This window comes from Oryctolagus cuniculus, chromosome 4 (genome assembly GCF_051225735.1).
Source record: "Oryctolagus cuniculus isolate XC-2025 breed Fujian yellow rabbit chromosome 4, ASM5122573v1, whole genome shotgun sequence".
In the NCBI taxonomy this organism is placed as follows: Eukaryota; Metazoa; Chordata; class Mammalia; order Lagomorpha; family Leporidae; genus Oryctolagus; species Oryctolagus cuniculus.
This window is the reverse complement of record NC_142870.1, coordinates 75,992,947-76,007,817: the sequence shown is the minus strand read 5'-3', so window position 1 is coordinate 76,007,817 and position 14,871 is coordinate 75,992,947. Positions and strand designations below refer to the sequence as shown.

Sequence of the window (14,871 nt, the reverse complement as noted above, 5' to 3'; positions counted from 1 at the left end):
AAGGGCTTGACAGGTTTGGGAGGATCCCGGAGTGCATGTTGGCTCCAGGGTGCTTGACTGTGGTCAAAGAGCTGAGCTGTGGCTACTGAGGGCCTGGGTGAGGCTGTGCAAGTGGAAACACATGTGAACTGAGGTTTTCTGAGTCCAGGTGGGGCCCTGGCAGTGAACTCTGTGGGTCTTCAGAGGCTCCAGGTGATTGCTGAGGAAACTGAAAAGCAGGATCTCCCATCTCAACCCAGATACCCCCCTGCAGAGCAAGAGCCTACTCTCTGGTGAGATAAAGCATTGCCCAGACCCACTTTTAGATGAGGTGAGTGAAGAGCTGGTTTTCATGGACTCACTGAGGACTTTCAACCAGAATCATGTGAGAATGGCTAGATAACCGGGTAAGAGGAAGTGGAGATGAGGGGAGAGGCAAGGAGTGGTACAGAGGAAAAGTGCTGGTGCCTTGCTTGCCAAGTGACTAATTTTCACAGAGCTCCTACAAATCAAGGGGAAAAAAAAAGCAGACAACCAGATAAAGAAAGAGGCAAGAGACATAAACAGGTGATTATTTGAAAGCAAATGAAAATAGATACATAAAAAGATGCTCAACTTTAATCATAATAAAAAATAAGAATTAAGGTAATAATGTAAATTTTGTTAATTAATTAACTGTTAATAGAAAATATATCTACTTAGCCTATGAAATTGACAATATCCAAAGCATTTGCTATTAGAAAATGTTGGCAGAGAGAAAGGTTTTTGCTATTAGAAAGCGTTGGAGGCCGGCGCCGCGGCTCACTAGGCTAATCCTCCGCCTAGCGGCTCCGGCACACCGGGTTCTAGTCCCGGTCGGGGCGCCGGATTCAGTCCCGGTTGCCCCTCTTCCAGGCCAGCTCTCTGCTGTGGCCAGGGAGTGCAGTGGAGGATGGCCCAGGTGCTTGGGCCCTGCACCCCATGGGAGACCAGGAAAAGCACCTGGCTCCTGGCTCCTGCCATCGGATCAGCGTGGTGCGCCGGCCGCAGCGCGCCGGCCGCGGCGGCCATTGGAGGGTGAACCAACGGCAAAGGAAGACCTTTCTCTCTGTCTCTCTCTCTCACTGTCCACTCTGCCTGTTAAAAAAAAAAAAAAAAAAAAAAAGAAAGCGTTGGAGAGACCGTTGGGCTCACCTACTAATAAATAGCTATAACCTCTTTGAAAGGCTTTTTTTTCTCCCATATGCCAAAAATGTATGAGATACAAATCTTTTCAGATTCAGTCTATAGTGTTTAAACAGCGATTGCAAATAATAAGACAGTTCCATATGTTGATAGAAAAGGATTTTACGTGTGTACATAATACATCTATAAACAAATAATATATTTACATAAATGAAGTCATGCTTTAAGAACAATGTGGATTTTTCCATTTGCATATATTTCCATATATGACTTGTATCTATTCTTTGAAGTTTGAATCTTAAAAATTGCGATTTCCACGTGTTTTCACTTCATTTCCATCACCTGCAAGGTTGGCAGGAGTTTATAAAAAAAATAGAAAAGAGGGCTACAGAACCACACACTGGCTTGTCCAAGTCTGAAAAGAACCATGGTTTTCCATGTTGGGGACTGAGTGCCATACAAGGGTTAAAGAAAGGTTATCAAAGGCCTGGTAACTCCCACATTTCCAGATGGAAAGTACATCGCAGGGCGTGTGTGCACACAGCTCCTTCCCCATGGGTTGCCATGCATTGCCTCGCTCCTGATCTACCTCTACCTGCCTAAGGCGAGTTCTGTAGATTGCATCCTACACATGCTTTCATTTCAATGAAGCCTTCTTTGGCTAAAACAGTTTTGATTGTGTGGCCTGGACCAAGAAGGGACTGGGGTGCTCTCACAGGGACAGAGCCAGCTTGAAACCACAACCACTTTGTAAGCAAATGCAGAGATGAGAGAGGAGCCACAGGGGTGTGGATTGTGATATGGGCTGTCTCCTGCATGCTGCTGGGAGCTGACCTGAGGGTAGGCTCTGGCCAGCCCTGCAGCGTACAGCAGTGCCTTCAGTGGGGCTGGCCACTCTGGCCTTTGAGAAGCTGACACTGCAGGCCCAGTCTTGGCCACTTCATCTCAGCTACCTCTGTCCCTAGCTCAGCACCACAGGGTTCTGAACCTCCTGCCACCACGTTAGAGCCCTGACCTCCTGGGCAAACATAGCTGTGTTCTCAGAGGACCCACAAGGTGCCAGGCAGGGCCACCTCCTGCTCTCTTCTCTGGCTAGCTTGTTGTTATAGGGCTAGTCATTTCACTCAGCTACCATCGTGGCAAGGCATGGAAATGAGACCACAGCCTACTTGATTTCCTTGTCAGCAACCAAGGTTTTTGGTTTCTCCAATGCCTTGCAGGTGCTCTGGGGATTCAAGAATGAATAAACACAGCCATAACTGCCCCTGGTTAGCTCAGAGTCTAGAGAAGACAATGAAATCAAATAGCTCCTCCCCATGTCGCCCCAAGAAGTAGGGGCATAAGACGTGTGACCTGGCAACTCAGGTCCTGAGAGAAAGCACAGAGGGCTGCCTGCCCCAGCAGTAGGAGGTGCTCAGAAGCCACCTCGAGAAGACAGCTGAGCTGACTTAGAACCATGAAGGCCAATCGGACCAAGAAGAAGCGCAACGATCTTGACCTCCACAGTGCAAGGAAAAAGCTGAGTGTGCCGTGGGCGGCTGTGGAAGATTGTGCAGGCAGCCAGCCAAGAAAGTGCGGAGAGCCCCAACTTCCCCAGAAGCTGTACCGGCCAGTGGCTGCCCCCAGGTGATCAGGGCCTCCTCGATCAATGGGCACCTGGGTACCCCTGAAAGTCCCTCGCCCCTCTTTACCTAATGTCTCCGCCTCATTCCTCCATCTTCTTGCCTGCTTCCTTCTGGCTGCCTGGAGGCAATTGTTTTCTTTCTCCAATCCTCTTTGGCAAATGTCTATCCCTCTCAGCCATACACACACACACACACACACACACACACATGTGCGCACACACGCGCCCATGCATACACATTCTGTCTCTGCTTACTGCTAGCCCATTTAATTTCCAAGATAGCACTTCTAAGAGTAAGAATAAGACAGCAGGAAACAAAGGCAAGGGGCCAAGCCAAGGCTCCTCAAAGACCCTGCTAACAAGGTGTTACAGGTTCTTTTCTTGCCAGAGTATCTACAATGCTTCCCACACATGCGTTTGGAACTGGAGCAGAGTTTTCCCTGACCCTCAATCCTGCTTCCTTATTCAGGATTTCTGGGTTCCTTTTGTGTGTGCCTGAGGTCCCAGGCTTGCTCAGAGATGAGTTTTCTAAAAGAGTTTAGAAAGAGTTTGCTATTGGTCCTCTCACCTCTCAATTTTCAAATCAAAGCATTCAGCTGGTGCCTTTGACCCTAAGCAGACATAACTGCTGAGCAGAGACAAAGCAGGCCTAACAAACAAGCTCACTTCTCTGAATGGCACCACAGCTGCCTTCCTGGGAGCCGCCCATCTTCTCCCCAGAGTGGCCCGTGGCAGCCCCATTTCATCCACTTCCGCCAGCCCAGGCAGCCACACCTAATAAAATCACCAGGGAATCAACAACTGCAAAAGATCATCCCCTGGGCACAGGTGATCTCATTTAGTCTCATGCAGAATTCCTCATCTGGACAGGCTTCTTGCCAATTACAGGTTAAGAAAAGTCACTTCCTCAACATTACACAGCTACTGAGACATAGAGCCAGGATTCAAATCCCCTTTAGCCTGAATGGAGAGCCTACGCCTTGTCTGTTCAACACACTGCCTCCCCAAAGCAATGGTGGCAGGCCACTCAGTGAGCATCTGCTGTATTTGGAGCAGACATTAAGCGTCCTAAAAGAGGCAGAAGTCCCAAACCCTCACCTTGTGGGAACAAATGGTGATCATATGTGAAGCTACTGGCACCTTTGAAAGCCACCCACGAAGGCAGGGAGAGAAAACACATGTTCAAGTTGAACTTTGGATCAGGGGAATGAAATGTCATAAGGGACACGGAAAATAGAGATTAAGGGGCCAGTGCTGTGGCATAGCAGGTAAAGCTGTCACCTGCATTGTTGGCATCCCATATGAGCACTGGTTTGAGTCCCAGCTGCTCCACTTATCTTTTTTTAAAGACTTATTTATTGGGGCCGACGCTGTGGCGCAGTGGGTTAACGCCCTGGCCTGAAACACTGACATCCCATATGGGCGACAGTTTGAAGTTCGGCTGCTCCACTTCCCATCCAGCTCTCTGCTATGGCCTGGGAAAGCAGTAGAAGATGGCCCAGGTTCTTGGGCCCCTGCACCCACGTGGAAGACCCAGAAGAAGCTCCTGGCTCCTGGCTTCTCCTGGCTTCGGATAGGCGCAGCTCCGGCCGTAGCAGCCAATTGGGGAGTCAACTATTGGATGGAAGAATTCTCTCTCTCTCTCTCTCTCTCTCTTTAAAAGACTTATTTATTAATTTGAAAGTCAGAGTTACACAGAGAGAGAAGGAGAGGCAGAGAGAGAGGTCTTCCATCTGCTAGCTCACTCCCCAAGTGGCTGCAATGGCCAGAGCTGTGCTCAAATCAGCGCCCATATGAGATGCCAACTCTGCAGGCAGCAGCTTTACTCGATACACCACAGCGCCGGCCCCAGGCTGCTCTACTTCTAACCCAGCTCCCTGCGGGTGCTCCTGGGAAAGCAGTGGAAGGCGGCTTGAGTCCTTGGGCCCCTGCACTCATGTGGGAGACCAGAAGAAGCTCCTGGCTCCGGCTTTGGATTGGCTCAGCTCCAGCTGTTGCGGACACTTGAGTGAACTAGAAGATGGAAGACAGTGCTCACTTGCTCTTTGTCTCTCTCTCTGCCTCTGTGTAACTCTGCCTTTCAAGAAATAAATATATGTTTAAATACAAAAAAAACAAAAACAAAAACAAACAAACCCAGAGATTACCCGAGGCTAGTCTCAACCACTCTAGGCAGGAGGAATGGCATGTGCTCTGGCTGTGGGGTGAGAATGAATGGTCCTGTGCGGAAGACAGGCAAACGAGCTGCTGTGTGCAGCAGCGGGAGGGGACCCTGCTGGGGCCGGTCTCCTGCTTGGTGGAGAAGGCAGTCTTGGTTAGACTCCAGTGATCTCCCCGCAGGGCGGGCGGGTGTGTTAATTCGCTATTTTAGGCAAGTGGGCAGGTTCTTTACCAGGGGAAAGATACAATGCAAATGGTGTCTGAGGGAAGTTGCCGTAACAGGCTTCTGTGGTTAGAAGGGACTAATCCTACTGAGAGGGATCTCAAACCTGAACTTTGAGTTGGGCTGGCAGGATTAGCAAGGACACCTAACAATCTCAGTGACAAAAATCATTGTTGGTTTGGGAAAAAAAACTGTAAGTTAAAATTCAGTGTATCCTGAAATCATCACTCTTTATAGCGTGAAAATGCATATGAATCAAATTTTTATTTTCTTGCAGTCATCCTGCCTTGTGCAAGGTGAAGAGGATTGTAATGTGGGCTTTAGAAAAATGAGTCAGATAACCAGGGGAAGTTCAGTTTTTGTGACCTGAGAAAGAATCCTGCTCACTATCATTCCCATTATGATGGTAGGGGGGGGTTTCCCTTCTTTTAAATTCACCTTAGGAGAGGCCAAGGGCTTTTAGGGGACCTTCCAATGGTTAGTACTGCGTAAGTGGACGGCTGGAGAAATACTGCCATTGCCTACAACACGTTCCCCCCAGGCCTGAGCCCCCAGCTTACCTGAGCTGGCAACGCAGAGCCACCAGAGGAGCGCCCCCCACCAGAAGCATCTCTTGCAGGGGCCTGGGGGCATCGCTGAGCTGAAGTCCCAGAGCTGGTGTGAGCCGACTGCTAATGCCAGAGATCTCGGAACGTAGCCGTCTCAAACACTCTCTGGGAGCCTGCTACTCATTAACTGGCCTCATGACCATGAAAGAAAAATAAACTCTGCCTATTTGTCTAACCTCCAGTTTTCAGTTTCTTCTTCTCAATGAAAATAAATACACTTTCCGTTTGTTTTTTATTTTTTTAAACCAGGGGACATTGAAACACAGTCCTTCCTCTCTGTGCCTAACATGCTCAGGAAACCACATCCCGCGCCTCTCCCATTTCCCATGACAAAATGCTGGTAACGACCAAGGCCGGCTTTCATCTCCAGCAGTCACAAACCCTTGTTGGATTGAATTCTCTGTGCACTTGTTTCTTGCCCTTCCGGGCAACTTGAGGGCGATGGCTTTTTTTTAAAAAAAGATTTTATTTATTTATATGAGAGGTAGAGTTACACACAGAGTAAGGGAGAGACAGAGAGAAAAGCTCTTCTATCCACTGATTCACTCCCCAAATGGCTGCAACAGCTGGAGCTGGGCAGATCTGAAGCCAGGAGCCAGGAGCTTCATCTGGGCCTCCCACGCGGGTAAAGGGGCCCAAGCCATCTTCCACTGCTTTCCTAGGCCATTATCAGAGATCTGGACTGAAAGAGGAGCAGCCAGGACACAAACCGCCCACAAGGGATGCTGATGCCGCAGGCAAAAGCTTAGCCCACTATGCCACAGCGCCGGCCTCTCTTTTTATTTTTTTAACTCCCAGTGCCTAGCCCAAATCTAAGCCAACACCATGTGTTAAGTATGCATTTAATGGACAGGCTAGAAGAAGATGACATTGGCTTAGCGGAAGCACTATGCATTCCTAGACTCTTGGACTAGAAGAAAAGTGCAGCCTCTGAGATGTTCAACTTTCTGACTTCACAAACAGGGAGACTAAGTAGCAGAAAAAGAAAATGATCTGTAGACACCCTGCTGGTGGAAACAGCAGAGCTGGGCCTGGACTAAGGGTGGTTCCAGTGTACCATGTGGCCTCCTCACTCAGAGCAGGGGCAGAAACCACAGGCAGCTATTTCTAGACAGGTGCAGGATGGCAGTGCGGTCAGTGGAGCAAGGGCCGGGCTCTTGCCCAATACTTGCTACATTGTCACAGGTTGCTGGGAGGCAGACAGTTACCAGCTGGGCCTTTCAGGTCAGTAACTCTGTGCAAGTTCCACACGCAGTTTACACAGCTGGTAGAGCAGGGAGAGGTTCCCAGCTTGTACAAGGTCATGTAGAACTGAGACTTAAAGCATGACAACCTAGTCCTGGAATCCAGGCTGTGAATCACTACACTGTACAGGAGCAAGCTCTGCAGAGGCAGCAATGCCATGCATGGCTAAAGACAAGCACAAGATAATCTTGGAGGGGCCACCCTCACTTCCTCCTTGTGCGATGATCTCATGCATCCATGCTGTGGCTAGAGGGAGTGTGGCACTGTCGCTCCCCGTCTTTGTGGAGGAACGACACTAAACCCTGCGCTGTTCTTTTGTCTGCTCGGCCCTTCCCGGGTTTGCTGCTGGTCCTTCCCGGGTGGGCTGCCGACCCTTCCACCTCCGTGGAAGGGCGGTTCCCCCTGCCACTTTCCCCACTTCCCGGGGGGGAGCAGCACACCGGGGGCCGGCTCTCTCGGGGGCTGCTCAGATGTTATCAGGATGTTCCCCTTAGATGTTCCTGGTGCATGTTGTCTCTCTCCTCCTTTATAGTCCTCTTCCACCAATCCCAACTCTGCTACCCACACCCCGAGTACGCTGCTCTCCTCCAATCAGGAGCAGGATCAGCTCCTGCAGGTCATCACTCAAGTTGGCGAGAGGCAGCTGCGTAGAAGCTGTTTACTCCTCTCCCAGCACCATATTGTGGGAGAGCAGATGCATAGAATAAGTCTTAATTCCAGGAACTTAGTCTAGTCCGAGTTGCTCCCCACAGGCACTAAGTGGGGCACAGCAGAGGTCGTTGCTGAGGGCTGCTCAGATGTCAGACACCAAGCCAGGTGTATTGGTTCAAGTCCTCAGGGAAGACATCAAGGTAGGAGCAGATGTGCAAGAGATTTATTGCCCTGGCACCTGTGAAGAGCAAGGGTCTGTGAGGCAGGTCTGACACGTGGCAAGGAGCAGGAATGGGGGTTATCTGAGCAAAGTCTTGTACTACAGCTATGGAGCTTAGAATGTTCTAGCCAGGCAATGGGCCAAAGTCTCCTGTGAAAACAGTCCCACGTCTTGTAGGAATGGACCCTCGTTAACAGTCACCTCCTACTCGGTTATTAGCTGGGGCCAACCTCAGCACGAGGGCAGGGCTTATTCATAATGCAGCAATTTCTAGAGGGAATGATTTCTGTTCAATGCCTTCTCCCTCAAGGCCGGGACAGAATCTTGTTCTGTTTTGCTCATGAAGGAACCCACAGTACCTAACAGGGGCGTGCCACGCAGCCAGTGCTCAAGAGTTATTCGCTAAAGGAAGACATCAAACATCCAGAGTTGTTGTGGAAAATGGAGTCCCCAGCTGGTTTTACTCCAAGTTTTGGTCTCAGCAGTGGGCAGCTAGTGTGAGAGAATTCAAAATAGATACTTAGATGAGGTGCAAAAGGAGTGGGATTTATTCAATGGGATGGTGCACATTCAGAAGTGAATGTGAGCAGCCTCTCTCCAGGAAGAAAGACTGACCCCTGCTGCACCTGCCCAAGTCCCAGTGATCCCTTTACCAGGAAGGGGCTGGTGCCCTAATTGAATACACAATTGGAGCAGAGTTTGGGAGGGGCTTTGGTGCAGGTGCTGATTTCCAGCAAGGCATCACAGGAGTCTCCACATGGAGCTCAGCATATATGTGGCAATCATGGCGTCGTGCACGTGATGAGACAGCGAGGCTCAGGTACGGGATGGGGAAATGAGTGTGCTGAGCCCACAGCCCTGTTGGATCAGCACAGGACGGGGTAAAGTTTTAGTGGTGCATGGCTCTGACAAGGAGACTGCTGGAAATCTCTTAGCTCCTTTGTTAACTAGCTCCTTACCTAGTCCACGCAAGTAGTGTGCCCTACTTGTTTAGGGAGGAGCTCCTGGTCACCCACTTTAAAGTGGAATCAGGTGGTTTTATGTGTCTTGCACCAGGTCTACACGTTCGCAAGCCAGTAACCAAGGACTCGATGTGCAATATTCTTTGGTCCTTGCTCAGTGTTTCTTGCTGTGTGCTGAGTGCCTAATACTTGAAGGGAGGAGGGGAGGGAGAATAGAAGGGAGGAGAAGGCTGGCACCGTGGCTCACGTGGCTAATCCTCTGCCTGTGGCGCCGGCACCCCGGGTTCTAGTCCCGGTCAGGGTGCCGGATTCTGTCCCAGTTGCTCCTCTTCCAGTCCAGCTCTCTGCTGTGGCCTGGAAGGGAGGAGAGAGGCTAACCTATAGACTACCACTGCTGAATCTACTGAATTCCTTCCATCCAGAGTCTCAGCTTCCTCTCCTCCTTTCAGGATCCTTAGCTGACAGTTCATTGTATGACTATGCTTTTATTTATTCAGTGTGTGTGTGTGTGTGTGTGTGTGAGAGAGAGAGAGAGAGAGAGGGAATAATGGTGCATTGCTACTCTCAGTGTCTGTATGGGGGCATCAATACAGCTACAAAGTAATCTCAGGAAATGAAAATTCTAGGTTTTGCTAGTTTGTGACTATAAATCAGTTCACATTCATTTCTAAAGTGTATTTTAAAATAGTTTTGCATATATATGCTTTAGGAAAATCAAAAGTTACAAAAGCATTTGGTGAAAAATAAATCTCTGGGGGCTGGTGCTGTGCATAGTAGGCTAAGCCTCCACCTGCGGCGCCAGCATCCCATATGGGTGCCGGGACACAAACTGGTCCTCCTCTTCTAATCTAGCTCTTTGCTGTGGCCTGGAAAAGCAGTGGAAGATGGTCCAAGTGCTTGAGCCCCTGCGCCCATGTAGGAGACCCAGAAGAAGCTCCTGGCTCCTGGCTTTGGATCGACCTAGCTCCAGCCATTGTGGCCATTTGGGAGTTAACCAGCAGGTGGAAGACCTTTCTCTCAGTCTTTCCCTCTCTCTGTATCTCTACCTTTCAAATAAATAAATAAAATCTTAAAAAAAAATAAAAATTAATCTTTAGCCCTCTTTCCCCAGTTCCGCAGATCCTGCACAAGGCAGCCATCAACACTATTTCATTGCATAAGCTTCTGAGACGTCCTATCTCATCCTTTTTACATTTTTTACATAGTTGCTGATCTACCATGCAAACCTCTTTAAACCTTGCTTTTTGCACTAAACAAAATACTTTGAAGTTCCCTTATTCTGTCTTAAACATTGCATAGACCCCGTTAGATAGAACATGTTGTGAAATCTTAAAGCCCAACCCACAGTGGGCTCAGGTCCCAATTCTACTCGATTTTCAGGAAATCCAAATTTTTTTTGCCAAATTGCTCTTTTTTTTTCCTACAGGCAGAGTGGACAGTGAGATAGAGAGAAACAGAGAGACAGAGAGAAAGGTCTTCCTTTTCCGTTGGTTCACCCTCCAATGGCCGCTGTGGCCGGCGCACCGCGCTGATCCGAGGGCAGGAGTCAGGTGCTTCTCCTGGTTTCCCATGGAGTGCAGGGCCCAAGCACTTGGGCCATCCTCCACTGCACTCCCTGGCCACAGCAGAGAGCTGGCCTGGAAGAGGGGCAACCGGGAGAGAATCCTGTGCCCCGACCAGGACTAGAACCCAGTGTGCCGGTGCTGCAAAGTGGAAGATTAGCCTATTGAGCCGCGGCGCTGGCCACCAAATTGCTCTTTAGTACGAAGTGAAGAGTAATACTCTGGAGCCTCCCTGGCTGACGTCTTGTATGTACGGTGTGTGAATTCCTGTGCATGCACACACAGGCATGCATGCACACACTTTCTCAGAGTAAGTCTTAAAAATGAGCACAGTGCAGGACAGTGCTTGGATCGACTCAGTTCTCTCCTTTTCTGGCTTGTGGTGCTCAAGAACTGTAGAATGTGCTGGGATTGCAGCTGCGGGGAACTTGCTGGAAGGCCCTGACTCTGTTCCAGTCCTCACCTTCACCTTCAGAATCATGATGTCCTTCGAAGCTCTAACCCAATGAATCATATGACCTTGGAGCATATAACCCAGGTGGGCTGCTTCCCAGGCCCCCTTAGTGTGTTGCAAGTGAAGCACCTGCAGGAGGGTCTCCATGTGCCCCAGGCAGCTTTCTGGGCCTTGGGAGACCAGATCACAGTGAATGTCCCCACTGCCTGTCTGCTTCCTGAAGTTGCTGTGGCAGCGGGCAAGGCAGGGGGCTGTTCTGACTCACCAGACTCAGACAAGTTGGAAACCAGTGGGTGATGAACCTGCTCCCCACACAGGATAATCTAAACGTTTATGGAGTAAGAGAACATTTCACACCCCTTGTACTCCAAACCACATAATTTTAGCTTTCATTCAAAAAGCATCTAATTCTGGTTCCCCAGAAAGAATAGGAGGCAACCTGCTTTACATTTACCCAAACAAAAGGCCAATCATGGTTTTGACAGAGAGGCTGTGTGCCCCCAGGCGACCACAAGCCTCTTAGTGTTGAGAGGCTGAAAACTGTAAAATGACCAGTTGATGCTATATAATTGTGGATCTATGATTCAGTGTTTATTCTCTGAGATCTCCTAGCTTCAAAGTGAAATGAGTTTTGAGCTTTCAGGGCAGATCACTGGGTGTGCAGTACTGCAAGGTAATACCACGAGAAGGTGAAGGAAAAAAAAAACCTGGTGGGCCCCTTGCGGTTGTGTGAAAAGTTTCCCAAGTGATGGCGAAAGCGGCTGGAAATTGTAGCTCTGGGAATTCCCTGGGTCTCCCGTGTCATGTCAGGCTTGTAGAAAGAGACAGTAAATACATTCAAAAATAGATACGAGGGGCCAGCATGGTGGTGCAGCGGGTTAAGCTGCCGCCTAGACCAGCATTCTATATGGGCGTTTGTTCATGCCTGGGCTGCTCCGCTTCCAATCCTGTTCCCTGCTAATGTGCCTGGGAAAGTAGTTGAGGATGGTCTGAGTGCTTGGGCTCCTGGAGACCTGGAAAAAGCTCCTCGCTCTTGACTTCAGCCCAGGCCATCGCCAGCTTTTGTGGACATTAGGATGGAAGCTGATGGAAGGTCTCTCTCTCTTTCTTTCTGTGTGTGTATGTGTGTGTGTATCCTGTGACTCTCCCTTTCAAATAAATAAATAAATCTTTATAAAAAATAGATACCATAGCCTTGGAAACTCATGACTAGAGCCTAGAGCCTAGGGAGATTTATGACGCCATAAACAAGAGTGTCAAATTGTTAAGTCAACAACAGGAGTCACTGTGGACTTACTCCTCATGTGGGATCTCTGTCCTTAATGTGTTGTCCAATGTGAAGTAATGCTATAACTAGTACTCAAACAGTATTTTACACTTTGTGTTCTGTGTGGGTGCAAACTGATGAAATCTTTATTTAATATATACTAAATCAATCTTCTGTATATAAAGAGAATTGAAAATGAAAAAAAAAATAGATACCAGTGATATAGAGGTAGTATGTTGACATTCTCCTTCCACTATGATAATGCTGATATTATTCTATGTAAAATGTACAACAATCCCACTAGGTAGGAACTACTAATTAGTCCCATTTTGTACATATAGAAACAGGTTAAATAACTTGCCCAAGGCTAAAGTGACAGAACAGAGATTTAAATCAGAATAACTGCTATCAGTGACCACATTCTTAACCACTACACTAAATATAAGTTGCCTAATCTCTTCAGGATGGGCCTCATTAGCCCAAACTTAGTCCCCAGTAACCTGAGGCTCTCAAGGGTCAGTGATGTGCCTGGTAGCAGAATTAAGTTTCAATGGCAGCAAAATAGCACAGGCACACCTTTTCTTAGGTCTAGTTACATAATGATAGCCACGTTTCTGCAACAGGGATAAAAGGTACACCTTCAGAGAGTGTGATCCTCCCAGGGTTCCTGGATTCAGGGCTGCTGGAATGAGGGACACCAGAAAGCCCACCTTACCCTTACCCCAAAAGGTCACCCCTGCCAGAGAAGTTTTCAGTGGAAATCATTCTGCTGGAGACTCATTTGTTGGTTCAAGGCCATGTTTCCCAATGTCATTCATTCAAGTCTCACCTTCCCCTTTCACACCATCTCTGCCTACTTACCACCTGTACTAATATGGATGCAATGCTTTATTTGCATAATCTTTAATAAATATATAGTTGAAGGAAGATATATACAGACATATATTTTAGAGATTTATTTATTTGAAAAGCAGAGAGAGAGAGAGAGAGAGAGAGAGAGAGTCTTCCGTTAACTGATTAACTCTCCAAATGGTTCCAACAGCTTAACTTGGGCCAAGTTGAAACTGGGAATAGAATTTCATCTGGTCTCCCACATGGGTTGCAGAAACTCAAGTACTTGAGCCATCACCCACTGCTTCCCAGGTACATTAACAAGCAGTTGGATTGGAAGCAGAGTAGCCAGGACTTGAACTGGCACTCTGGTATAAGATGTAGCTCAACCCACTGTGCCACAATGCCTATCCTAAAGATTTATATTAAGACAACTAGCCCTGAATATAGGCTGACGAGTGGACTGTGTCACCACTACTGCTGGCATTGGCTATGAGGGAGGGTTGTCCCTCATAATGATAGTAAACACTGCTTTGAAGTATGGTCTTCTGTTAATAAATACAAACTTCTATCCACAGTTCTTTTTTTTTTTTTTTTTTTTTGACATGCAGAGTTAGACAGTGAGAGAGAGAGAGAGAGAGACAGACAGACAGAGAGAAAGGTCTTCATTTTTCCGTTGGTTCACCCCCCCAAGTGGCCACTACGGAAGCCAGGAGCCAGGCGCTTCCTCCTGGTCTCCCATGCAGTGCACCTGGCCCAAGCACTTGGGCCATCCTCCATTGCACTCCCGGGCCACAGCAGAGAGCTGGCCTGGAAGAGGGGCAACCGGGACAGAATCCGGCGCCCCGACCGGGACTAGAACCTGGTGTGCCGGCGCCGCAGGCGGAGGATTAGCCTATTGAGCCATGGCACCGGCCCCACAGTTCTATAGATTGGGAGAGAACAAGGGATCCTCTTTGATCCTGTCCCTGACTTCCAAATGCTCCACTTTAGGCTCATGTTCTTTGGGTGTTACAGGGTTGAAAGTCATGGGATCCAAGTCCAGAGACCCTGAGAGGGTCACCCAGATAACCAAGGCCCAAAAAGGTGAAGTAGGGTCACTGACAAGTGGGGGCAGGGGTAACCATACCGAATTCAGAGACAGAAGTTCACATCAGGCCCAAACATCAAGTGGGGTCTCCTTGGTGACCAAGAGGCACAATGAGGGCAAAGGAAAAGGAGGCTCTCTGGGGAGAGGGGAAGTGGTGAGAGGAGAGTGAAGAGATGCTGCCCATTGCATAATTAGGCTATTATAGCTCTGATCCCACCTTACACCTGCTGCCAGTTGTGGCTCTCAAACCCACAACTAGCTTTCCTCTTGATTTGACCACTGAGTCGTGAAGTGAAGGAGAGAGAATAGACTTGCTACTGTTACCATCTTACACCATTTTGATTCTGTCTGGAGTTTTCTAATGCAGCTAACAATTAGAATATAGTCTAGTGTGTGCAAAGAAAAATGGTTTTAGAGACTGTGACACTGTGATATATACTAGCCCTTCCTTATTTGCAGGATTGCTTTCCATGGCTTCAGTTATCCGTGACCAAATGTGGTCTTAAAACATTAAATGGAAAATTCCAGAAATAAACAATCCATAAGTTTTACGTTACACACTGTTCTGAGCAGCATGATGAAATGTCACACCATCCCACTCTGTCCTGCCTGGGACCTGAACCATCCTTTTGCCCCTGTATCCACACAGAATACGCTAGGTGTCTCCTTAGTCACTGGGTAGCCATCTTGGTGATCAGATTGTTGCAGTATTGCAGGGTTTATGTTCAAGTAACCCTTGTTTTGCTTAATACTGGCCCTGAAGAGTAAGAACAGTGATGCCGGCAATTTGGATATGCCAAAAGAAGCCATAAGGTTCTCCTTTAAGTGAAA

The 14,871-nt window shown here is 48.4% G+C and overlaps 1 protein-coding gene across 2 annotated transcripts in view; it reads right to left on the bottom strand.

Moving 5' to 3' along the window:
- PLA1A (phospholipase A1 member A) overlaps positions 1-5,829 on the bottom strand; it is a 33,041-nt gene extending 27,212 nt beyond the window's left edge. For both annotated transcript variants that reach the window (XM_008266881.5, XM_089331750.1), the window contains exon 1: positions 5,711-5,829. In XM_008266881.5, coding sequence (XP_008265103.2) covers positions 5,711-5,783 — 73 coding nt within the window. In that variant the 5' untranslated portion in view covers positions 5,784-5,829. The remainder of the gene's footprint in view (positions 1-5,710) is intronic.
- Positions 5,830-14,871: the final 9,042 nt, after the last annotated feature.